Source organism: Haliotis cracherodii, unplaced genomic scaffold (genome assembly GCF_022045235.1).
Source record: "Haliotis cracherodii isolate W230 unplaced genomic scaffold, xgHalCrac1.p SCAF_2, whole genome shotgun sequence".
Taxonomy (NCBI): Eukaryota; Metazoa; Mollusca; class Gastropoda; order Lepetellida; family Haliotidae; genus Haliotis; species Haliotis cracherodii.
The window spans coordinates 62,595,148-62,607,883 of NW_027266275.1; the positions used below are offsets into that span (position 1 = coordinate 62,595,148).

The following is a 12,736-nucleotide window of genomic DNA, read 5'->3' on the forward strand; positions in this document are numbered from 1 at the left end:
TACATTTTTAAAAATTTCTTTAAAATCTTTAAAAGCGTTTGCGATCTGTAAAAGCAAAGATCAGTGATATTTGCGTGGCATGCTCATAAGAAGTGTTTGCTATTTGCATTATCTTCAAGACAGTGTAATCAATTATCTGAACTTACGTAAATGTGAAATAATACAATTTCTTTGTAAGATGTTACCGTGTTAATCAATACCGACATTCATTACATTCCTAAGCCTGGTTTGACGTTGCAGTAAAACACTTTAGCGAACTTACTGAACTATTGATTACTGTCGCAAAGAATACAATAATGCATACCTTCGTCATCGCCGATACAGGCCATCCTGTCGTAGATGAATGAATGAATACTGTTTCAAAACAAATTGCATTCGTAATATATCCTTCAGGGCGACGCGGTGGCCATAGTCTTCCGAGCTTCACGAAATACTTTCAAACATTCAGTGAGCTTCGTATCATCGTACGTAGAACAAGTTGTTTTATTTGACATTTAGCTTACCGCGCCACAGTCTTGTTATAAGCGGGCCGTCGCCGCGAACTGGCTCATTGCTAGGCGAATGAGGCAATATACCAGTCAAGACATCAGACGGGTTGTACATTTCATGTCGCCTTCGACAGACCTTAGGGTCATGCACGTGCAGGCATGAAAAATCCGTCCGTCGGCCATCAAGGTTATATACAACTTGAAAGAAGTTACGAACGTGACAGTAAATAAAAGAATAGGCTATTCTGCAACTTCTTTGGAAAAGTGTATTTATTGAATATCTTGTTTTAAGCATTTTGATCGATCTCTTAAACGTTTGCTTCATTAATTAAAGTTGACAAAATAGATCTGATATTGCAAGTAATCTAGACTTACTGGATATATTTGTGTCAGGGTCTGTATGACAGACTAGGTGAGGTGAAATGGGGTTTAACGTCGCATCCAAGATTATTGCACTTATATAGCGACGTGCAGGCATGTGTGTGTGTGTGTGTGTGTGTGTGTGTGTGTGTGTGTGTGTACGTACTAGTCCGGACTGGTGCCGATTTATAGTGCTAGCCCACTGAGATACCATGGCGCAGTTCAACATGAATACCCCACTCAAACACAGTATGCTGTAGACTCCGAGCCGAACAGTCCTTGTTTTAGCCCCTTAATGCCGAGCGCCAGACAGGGTAACAACAAGTACCATATTTTAACGTCTTTTATTATGACACGTCCGGTGATCGAACCCCGAACCTTCCGCTCTCCGGGGGATGCTCTACCACTAGACCACGGAGGCGGTGTATGACAGTCTTACAAATAAAGATAAACGTTGTTATCTTAGGAAATACGGTTTAGTTTTAGTACAAGTTATGGTGTTATATTAAATGTTATCATACCGTGAAGTCAATCCAATATCAATAATAGCCGTTAAAGCAAATAAACGTGCCTATATTGGGGATATAGAGGTTATCACGCGAGTGTGTTATGTGATGTCAAATACCCTGTATAAGGAATAAACGCGAAATACATTGACAAGATTTATGGTGTACAAAGATTTAAGTACAGTAAACTACGTTTATAACGAACTGGCCGATATAACGAACTTAAGTTTAAGTCCCGGCCATTTGTTGTATATATGCTGAAAATATGCTTATAACGAATTACGGTTATTACGAACTACCATTAGTGGTCCCTTTATATTCGTTATAACCGTAGTTTACTGTAATGTATTTACTTTTCATTCATCTGTATGATTCTACAAAACAAAACGGAGACAGACATACAGTAAAGTACGGTTATAACGAACTCAAGGGGACTACTAAGCATAGTTCGTTATAACCGTAGTTCGTTATGAGCATATATACAGCATAACTACAGCAAATAGTCGGGACCAATAAAGTAAGTTCGTTATATCCGTCAGTTCGTTATAAGCGTGTTCGTTATAACCGTAGTTTACTCTAGTCGGATCTGATATCACTCAAACCATGTCGTTCAAGTTACCCTTCCATAATCAGTCTCATCGATCTGAATCAAGAACGACTTCGTAACTGAACTGTGATCTATTGTCCCAGTAATTTGTCTTGATCCCTGATAGTCAATACTTGCTCCATAGCCTAAAGTTAAGGGCGACGCCATCTTTGTTTGCATGCTCTGAGCGTAGTATCTACCCGACCTTTTTTATTTGCATATTGATCTGTAAATGACCCAAAAGGATAGCGTTTTTACCCGTTGGCTTTATCCCGCCGAGAAACCCATCGATTACATGGTAAAAAAATTTATCGATCCAAATCTTTCATTCAATAAACCTGTTTGTTATATACATATACGCTCGATACTTGCTCCCCCGCACACAGTAAAGTTTAAACATTGAGATATTATGTTAGCTCACCAATTAGTAATTATTCAATCTCTCCATTTCATGACAGCATGGGGTAGCTGACACCATTAACTATGCATACACGCATGCATATCTGCAGCATTCAGTGCATGGTACATTTAACGCCCCATATGCATACACGCGTATAGGGAAGTAATGTTCTCAGCCTATGTAAACAGACATCGATGCCAGGGCATTCACATTCTTTGTCAGTTAGAATATTTACCTTATCGAGTCAGATTGTTTGCATTGCCCAAAATTGTGTCCCTTTGACCTAAATCTGCTTTCTTTTATTACAACGTTATATATTATCGTGACGTTGTGTTTACCTAGCAATTTGTGCGAGATATCATACTTTCCGTGTTCGTGCGGTGTTATATGATAATTACAATATACGTGTACGTACTGTGGTAGAAATCATATTATATGAGCTAAAAATAAGCTCGGATATATAATAAATGGATGGTTTATGCAACGTATGTGATAAGACTCCTGCCTCAGAGCACTAGCTTTTCCCTCATCTACAATAACGAGATTGATATGAATTAATATTGATGAAATATGAATAATCTACGTTTGGTTTAACCTTCATCATCATTGGTATGTCTATATCAGTCCTATATACAATATGAGTGGGTATGGTTTTACGCCGCTTTTAGCAATATCCCCGCAATATCACGGCGGGTTACACAAGAAATGGGCTTCACACATTGTACTCATGTCGGGAAGCGAACACGGGTCTTCGGCGTGACGAGCGAACGTTTAAACATCCAAGCTACCCGACCGCCCCGGTAAAAATAGAGTACATTACAACACAAAATACGCTTAAACCACTCTGCTACCCGACTGCGCCACAAATTTACAAAGGGAAATGTCATACCAAATCACATTTTTCGATATGTTGACTTTCCAATAATTCTCAAATGAATGATCACCCCGTTAATCCTGTATCTGCCATTTCCAGTGATCGTGCGATAGGCTGTGTTTCCGGGAGGTGGGTTTCACTGTACACCCAGAAGAATCAATGGCTGTCATATCCACTCAAAGCTTCTGGATACGCCGCGAACTAAACGAATGACATGTTCCAATGTTGAGAGCTTAGGGTTATTTTTCGTCCTACCTGCAGCTGTAGTGTTTGTCGCCGGGAAATAGGGTTACATATCACACCAGCGGAATCAGGACATCACTCACAGCTGCTGTCCGGATGAGGGAATGTTTAGGTATACCTACATGCAGTCAGAGCGATGAACGTGGCACGGTATCGCGTCATGAACAAGCGAACCGTAACACAGGCAGCAGACAGTACATGGTAGTTAAGCGTTATTGTAGCAGATATCGATCCGTGGCAGGTATCCCACAGTTACTTTAGAGTGAGTCGTGTTAACGTGTAGCTTGTGTACATACCCAGCGTACATAAATTATAAAGACCATTACTGTGTTATCTTCAACCATGCGGCACTTGAACAGAGGACGCATGATCAATGTTTAAGACATGGGAAACAGCAAGGTCGATGTACTTTCCTTGGTATCAGAGGTGATTCTTATCCCGACGTTTCCCTATTAGAAACCAATCCATCGACATTATGTAATCGCACTGTACATTATTCGTATATATATATATATATATATATATATATATATATATATTCTCTCCTAGCCGTAGGATATGTGTGTTTGTTGTTTAACGCCGCACTCAGTAATATTCTAGCTATATGATGGCGGTCTGTAAATAATCGAGTCTGGACCAGACAATCCAGGGATTGATATCATGAACATCGATCCATACAGTCGGAATACGATGACGTGCATCAACCAAGTCAGCGAGCCTGACCACCCGATCCCGTTAGTTGCCTCTTACGACAAGCATAGTCGCCTTTTACGGCAAGCATGCGTTGCAGAAGACCTATTCTACCCCGGATCTTCACGGGTCCGTTTTCATGTATTTTCTAACGTGTGAAATAGGGAATGTTGTTCATAGATGACACAGACTTTCTTAATCTTGGAATTGTGTATGTATTAAATTTATCCGTTGTTTCATACGCTCCTGAATATTCGGTCATTGGTAATTGGAAGATTACCATGTTGACGAAACATAGCATATAGTTCAATGGTTCGATCATATAACTGCGTTAAATTACCAGCAATTGCCCGTTAGTGTGCAGCAACGGTGTCTGTCCAATATGCCTACAGCTCCATTCTGCCTACAGGCCCATATTGTCTGATGCTCAGAAAGTGATGCACGAGTGATTATGACTGTGGCCATCTTCCCGAGGCAAGAGAGTTAACTGACTGTAAAAGTCCAGTTTCCACCCTTGCCGAACTAGGCTGGAATTACTGGGCTCGATCGTAGCGCCACCAGTGGCTATTACCAGTTATGCCCCTTCCCAGTCCCTCCTATGGACCAATCAGATTCCACCTCTCGTATCACTTGCATTTGCTTCAAATAAAATGGCGGAACGATATGGTTGATAATCAAGATCAATATTGTGATAAAACGGGTCTTAAATGCAAATGCATCAACTCACGTGAGCACCTTGAATAAAAACATGAAAAGAGTTGAAAAATAACTGCTGACAACGACTTGGCGGTGCACATGCTTTGCAAATCCTGCATTCGACCAAAATCTGCACGACAGTTTACAAACCGGATTTCGATTTCGTTGCTCAATTTCGATTGGACTTTGCATATCCATAGACTCGCTAGCCCAGCCAAAATGTAACTCCATAATACCAGCTTAGTTCGGCAAGGGTGGAAACTGGACTTTTATAGTCAGTTAACTCTCTTGCCTCGGGAAGATGAACTGTGACCTGTTTCACCTGTGAGATCAGATAAACTGGTCCATACTGAGACAACGAAACAATGTAGGCACAATGGGAAACACTTGTGAAATGAAATACAAAAATGATACATAATGAAAGTCGCGGATATGTTATATTTATAATATAACACAGAAGAAAACAATAGCAATAGTTAAGACAATACTCATCATATCATAGAAAATTATTGTCTTAATTTGAAAAGGTGTCCAGCGGCATCTAGGAACTGCATGGGTGTCTTTCTTCCGGAGCCGAGTAAGCCAAAATCAAGTTTTATACTTTTCAATGTGATGGGATTCAAATGAAGGAGGTGACATACATTTTACAGCTGCGTAGTAATATTTTATATAAAGCCTAATATATTTTTTAATTTGCATATATGTTGTACAGAATTTTATCTTCGATAATGTTTTTAAACTATGGTTATACTACTTCTAGTAGTTTGTCTCTCATAACTCCAATAGCAGTGGCTCATTTTATTTTATTTTATGTTATTTTTATAGCATTTTATATGTAAATTGAGGCGAGACATAATTAAACTATCTGTCTGTCTACATTGACACATTTTACTTAGTCTAATGTTAACTGCATTGATCTCTAAAGGAAATAACGTTTATACGTGCATATGTATTGACAGATCTACACTGCTTGTTTGAACAGCAATGGATTAAAATTTAAATTGCATTGATCTTAAATATATTTTTTTTGATGTGATTGGTTCTATATTATTTTGTTCTTGTTGTTTATACAGTAACACGTATATACTCACCCTAATGTTGATGACATTGATCTCAAAAGAAAATATCTTAATACCGTCACAGTTTCCAATGAGCCGACAGTAATTTCTGTAGGCAAATCCGGATGTAGGCACAATGGGTGTAAGCACACTGGGATTGAACCGCAGCAACCACATCAGTGACGTATGAGGTGATTAGTAACATATGGCGAGGAGACCCACTTTACCACATACCACTGAAGTTTCCCGTGTACGCTGAATATTTGTTAACTGACGCACTGCATTAAATTGCTATCAGGTTTAATTAAAAAATAACTATAGGGAGTTTAATGTAAAGGTTGTGGATATGACGTGAAACTTAACATATGCTTTACGTGTGGGTCGGTAAATGTATTTGCTTCCCTTATCACAGAAACGTTGTTTTTTTCTCTTGTCCTCCATTGCATGTATACATTGTGTTGAAACAAAGACGTATATAGATTTTATATACGTCTTAGGTTGGAATAACGATGAAGTTTTTCAATGTTACAGACATGTCAGCTGAAAATACAAGGATACTGAAATAGCATGTATTGAGTTCCTGAAATAAACTAATACGTCATGCATTTCAAATAAATAACAGTGTGGTTTATCTCACTCGCCAAAATGGAATATTTGCATTCCGTAGCTATTGAAGCTAGGGCCCTAGGCAGTGTACCGTTTAGTAATTCAAATTGAGTCATGACCTAAGCCATGTCATTATCGCAGCTAATAATTAGTAATATAATATGATCTCTCTATTTATTTCAGTAGGAGGCACTTTCGCTCACTAGAAGATTTCTAATTTGTAACTATGTTGTAAAGTTTTTAATCCTTGTCCGATAATCTAAACGCGTTTTGAGGCCTAAATATGTTTGGATCCTGGACTTGTTTTGAATGAAAATGTTTTAGATTAATTTATCAAAGCAAAATGATACAATATTCAGATAATCAAGAACACTGAATGCTTAAATATGTTTGTGTTGGACGCTATTATCAAACAAGAATATGTGATTGATCACTTACAGACTTAAATGGTCTCACACAACGACCGACATTTTCCCCCTGACATGCATGCTTGATTATAATGCACTGTGACTTATTAGTTTGACATAAGGATTGTTACAATAGTGGATTTGCTGTGCACGTGTTGATGCGCGAAAGGGACGCGGTAATTAAGGAATGACACCATTATCAAAATAACACAGTTTTCATATACAAGTTAATGCTCAAAACATTTTGAGATTTGGGGATCTTGACATCACGCCATGTGTTATGTATGGCTAACGTGTTTTATTAAAACATACACAGCCTCTGTTCCTTTTGGGACTCAAACATAAATCCTAAGTACCTGTTTTACACCTTAATACATTTTTACAGGAAATAAGTGTGGTAATATCTAACAGACATGACCCTTAACAGTTCAGCATTGTCGCTGCGAGAAGAGCACGACACAATGTCTTTTATAGATAATATAATATACTAGATATGAAGGTGATATGAATAATTATACAGTTAATTTGAATCCGAAGGGTATTATGTTCAAGTGGTAAAATCTTTTCAGGAATGTACATGTAAAACCAATCTCGTTAAAACCAGATCTTAGGTCTCGCTATCGCTAAACAATGATCTGAGGACATCCTATTACTTACTTTAATATTAACAATAAAACATGAATGTGACGGAGTTATTAATGTACTCACACTTAATCAGCAATATTGATGCTATTCACGTATATTACAATATTGTTGAAAAATAGAGTTAATTTCTAGAAATATCATGGAGTTGCGATACAGGCAACAGCTGGAGACAGAAACTGTGATACTGACTGAAATAACCGTTAGGTCATTATTTAATTTTGGATTCTGTATAACCATACACGCATTGGTTATTTTGTTGTGTGTTTTTTTTTGTTTTTTTTTGTTGTTGTTGTTTTGGTGTTGTTATTTTGTGTGTGTGTGTGTGTGTGTGTGTGTGTGTGTGTGTGTGTGTGTGTGTGTGTGTGTGTGTGTGTGTGTGTGTGTGTGTGTGTGTGTGTTGTTTCTCGTTGCAGTATAAAATTATTGATAAGTGACGACATCTGATTGATGTCCGATATAATTCCATATTCCATATTTTGACTTGTACCATTATATATATTCCCCTCTGTTTTCAGGTTAACAATTGACTTGCCCTTGCGTGTCTTAATGACGGGTGCCACCTGTGGGCCAGGATACGCTCACCTTTTCGTAAACACTTTTTATCACAAATATTTCATAGTATTACGTAAACATCTTTCTTATGATGTTATTGGAATCGTACAATGGTTAATGGTATTAGCTAAGATTACTTATGATCAGGGAAAGAATTCATCACTTTTGTTAACGCACACTGATGTGCAAATCACATGCTGTATCACAGTGAAAGTAATTATCAGAGTTCCTGATATTGCACTTTACCATTTAAACCATTATCTGGTACACCAAATAAAACGTATGTCTCCTTACAAATATTGACAGACAGACAGACAGACAGATAATTTAATAAAGTCTCACCTCGTTTGCTACAAATACTAACATATTTACAAGGTATAACAATATGAAGGTGCAGCACGAGCCACTCTTAGCACAGTTACGAGAGACTAAAATTATTGGGTAAAAGTGTATGACATATAAATACATAAAAAGATCCTAAAAACCGTAATAAAACTCATCGTAAAAATCATTTGTATAAAGCCCATGTTCGTTCTAATAAAATTCTGTTGCAGGTTTTGGCAGATGTAAAAATCATTTCTGGGCTGGAAAGTATAAAACCTAGCTTCTGGTTATCACTACAACCGTTAAAATTAGGACAGATTGAATTGCACTTTGAAAGGAGGTGGCATCTGTAAGACTGGTACTGTGGGCAGTGTAATAAAACATGTTTTTCATCCTCAATTGTATCTCTGCATACATAACAAGTTCTTTCTTCAATAGGGGTACTGTTGTAACGTCCAGTTTCTATGTGAAGCGGCGCAACTCCGCACCGGAATCTTGAAAGGGCGCTTCTGTGTGACCGCTTAAGCTCACCCAACACATAGGATTCAACTCTATATTCGACTTTAAAAGTGGCGTAGGTTCTCAGCATTCCACCTGTTCCGTGTACGCTATTCTTTTGATTGATCAGCTTCATCCAATTTTCTGTTAACTGTTCAAATATCTCTTCCTGAACCGTCCTTGTGACGTAACATTTGTCATACGTGTAATTAATGTTCAGGTAGATTAATGGGCTCAGGTAACACCCAATGGTACTAGCTTCGTCATTGACACGTTGAAACAGGCTTCTGTATGTCTCCTGCTTCTTGTCTGGTAGCAGGGCAAACACAAGAGCAAACATCACACCATCAACCAAGAGTGGGAGGTTGTCCTCTGTAGAGAGGGCGAGAATACGCCATCATCCATCAGGAGAAAGTCCTTGCCTGAAAGTGTTCTTGTCTGGATGGCGGTAGAGGGGGTAGGACAGACCGACGGGCTCTATACACTAATGGCCATCTGATACTCTTTATCAAGTGAACTAATAAGGCCATATGAAGCTCTTCATCAAGTCATCCAACAAGGTCATTTGAAACTCTTCAAGCCAACCAATAAGGCCATGTGAAACTCTTCATCAAACCAACTAATAAAGCCATGCGAAACTCTTCTTGAAGTCAACTAACAACTAATGTGGAACTCTTCATCAATCAACTAATAAGGCCACGTGAAGCTGTTCATCGATCAACTAATAAGGCCTTGTAAGATTCTTTATCACTTGAACTAATAAAGCCATGTGAGATTCTTCATCAAGTCAACTAAAAAGGCTAACTGAAAGTCTTCATCACTTAACGATTGAGGTCATGTGAGACTGCGTCGACTCAACTGATAAGGCCATCTGAAACTGTTTATAAGGTAAACTAAAAAGGCCACATGAAGCTCTTCAGGTCATCTAACAGGGCCATGGTGAACTCTTCATCGAGTGAACTAATACGGCCATGTCACTGCAAAGACGAAAATATCGATATTTTCCGTATATGGGCATTGGACAGAAAAACGACAAAAAATTCATTATAATTGATTAATTGGTGAGCGCCAAGAAAGTGTCAGGAAAAGTTTTTTCAAGCGTGAAATAGACGGAAAAGCGATGCTTTTTGCTCCTCCTTGTACAACTGTTAACGGCCAATCAGATGGCGCTTGTCCCCTGACGCACGTGATGCCCAAGGCTTCCGTTAGGATGCAGAAGGTTTCGTATTTCTGGCACGCCTTGCTTTAGTATCTGTCGCGCCCAGTGCAGCGAGATTTAATGATAGGTGAGTTTTTAGGATATGTAACTTGTTAATGGAATTTAGACACGCGCCAAGAAGTCAAACTAAACCATATTACCAAATTTATTAAGATAAGATATCCCTCCGTCATGCAAAGTTACCTCTTTCATGAATATAACCATATGAAATATTTCATTATTTGGTTATAAGAGTAAATGAAAGTAAATCGTAAGAATTATGAGATGTTGTTTATGGCGATTTGAATGGACTATTATTAATTGAGACTTTTAGCTACTTTCGCTCAACATTGTCTTTTTAAGTATTTTGTTTGTAATTGTAATAATCTGCCCAAATATCCGTGCAGCCTCTGACCACTCTCCGCCATTCCACGTGACGTGGCACCAGAAATGGCCTTCACACATTATACCCATGTCGGGAATCGAACCCGGGTCTTCGGCGTGACGAGCAAACGTTTTTACCACTAGGCTACCCGACCGCCCCTTTTCATATATGGGATGTGTCAGCATTGTTTAGCTCTGCTAATAAATAGTTCAGTAACATCAGCAGAGTCTATTAAGGATAGGTAATTATAGCCGTTGTACATATGCAAATATGTTTGTGATTAAACCAATCCTGTCTGAATATACAGTGAAAGATGAGCGGCAACAAGTTGTCTAATTATTTCAGATGAGGATGATAGCAAAGCAGGAAAGCATAACACTTACACATACCTTGTTGACCGAACAGTTTTTAGTGAGTGAGTGAGTGAGTGAGTAGGGCTTAACGCCGCTTTTAACATCATTCCAGTTATATCACGGCGTGTCAGCTTAATGTGGGAGGAAAGCCCGAAGTGATGCAGGTCTCAGACGTTTACCACTTGGGTGAAACCCACGAGCACGGGTATGGTGCTGACAAACCTAGAAACATAATCGGGGCGAACCGGGATTCGAACCCACGATCATAGGTTTCTGGCGTGCCCAAGGGCCGCAACTCTGCACAGCGAATCGCGGCGCCTAAGAAGACTGGACCACCCGTGCCCCCAACAGTTTTTAAATAAGAGCAACGTTAACGTGCCTTATCACACATTTCTTTCTGAAAGTATGCATGTTCTGTTTATCGGGGACTCCTGTAACTGGCAATAAATGTCATAAGACGATTCATACGGGTAAATACGATTTACCCAATTAAGTTAACATAAAAATAAATTACATTTGGTATTTACATATCACGTTCATATTTGTGTACATATTGCTAAACAAAATGTTCAGGTGAGGTGATGTGAAATGGGGTTTAACGTCGCGTCCAAGATTATTGCACTTATATAGCGACGTGCATGTACATGTACATGTACGTGTGTGTGTTTGTGTGGCTGCTTATACTAGTCCGGACTGAGGCCGATGTATAGTGCTAGCTCACTGACATACCATGCCGCAGTTTTTTAACATGAATACCCCACTCAGACACAGTATACTGACTCCGAGCCGACCAGTCCTTGTTTTAGCACCTTAATGCCGAGCGCCAGACAGGGTAACAACAAGTACCATCTTTTAACGTCTTTTGGTCAAATTTTTTAGAGCCATATATCGTAAGGCTACTCGTTCAAAACATATTGTGCTGGGCACAGTATAACTGGAGTGAGGGAGGGTCAGAGTCTAGATCCAAGCCTAAATCTAACACACTGAGTATGGGAACACCTGACTGTGCCCTCGCCTATTAAGGTACAGGTGTAGTCAGCCGTGGTTAAGTGGGTTACAATAGGGGGATTACCTATAGTCTGTTGCATGTCTATATAGAGAAAATTACTATCTGTCAGATTCATAAAATGTGTGCAGCGTTGCTTGTCGCCGGACAGCCCTTCCTGCAGAAACGCCAATGTGTAGTGGTGTTTCTTCTTTTCTTAATTCGGAATCTGTGTCCGTTGAAAATTAAGTTCTGTCCACCCTGGGAGTTAGCAACAAATCGAACATTAACTTGAGCATTAGCCATTTTGTTATGCCAGTATGACTTGCAAATGCCAGGGTACAATACAGTCAGAATGAAAAATTTAGTTAAGCATGCTATTTTTATGTAGACTCATATAACTGAAAGTATATTAATGTATCCTGATTTAAATAATATCATCCGTTATGTTTAGAAAGATGTTTCAGAACAGGGAGGGGGAAATAACATACATTAATTACATAAATTATGTAAATTACATACAAAATTCATTTTGTGCATACAATAATTGGACAGTGTGTAGGTTCATAAACTGTTAACAAAAACATTTCAGAAAGCTTTTACTATTTGATGACTTATTCTTCTTATTCTTAGTTATGTAAACATTACGGAAAATGAGCCCATGTAAATTCAGAAACATAGGGTCTAAAGTTGCTAACAATGTTAAATCCTAATGGGCCATCTAGGAGTTGAATTGTGAGTAAGGAAGCAGAGAGTATGGCAAGAGACAAGATAACAAATTTTAACGAAACCTACCTTCCAAACAAGTGCTATTCCTTTAACAGCTACAGTATTCCAACAGAGATAAGAAAGTCACCAGTTGTGTGTCCGATAAAGGAATTG

The 12,736-nt window shown here is 38.7% G+C and overlaps 1 protein-coding gene across 3 annotated transcripts in view; it reads right to left on the reverse strand.

Moving 5' to 3' along the window:
• The window catches only part of LOC139468334 (lysosomal alpha-mannosidase-like), a 48,119-nt gene extending 35,383 nt beyond the window's left edge, over nt 1-12,736 (reverse strand). The window contains exon 1 of one of the 3 annotated variants that reach the window (XM_071250237.1): nt 12,650-12,736. Coding sequence is in view for 1 of the 3 variants with exons in the window: in XM_071250235.1 (XP_071106336.1) it covers nt 305-329 (25 nt within the window). In the remaining 2 variants the exon portion in view is untranslated. Of the gene's footprint in view, nt 1-304; nt 395-3,469; nt 3,670-12,649 lie in introns of those variants that run through there. The other 2 variants (XM_071250236.1, XM_071250235.1) reach the window with 2 other exon arrangements.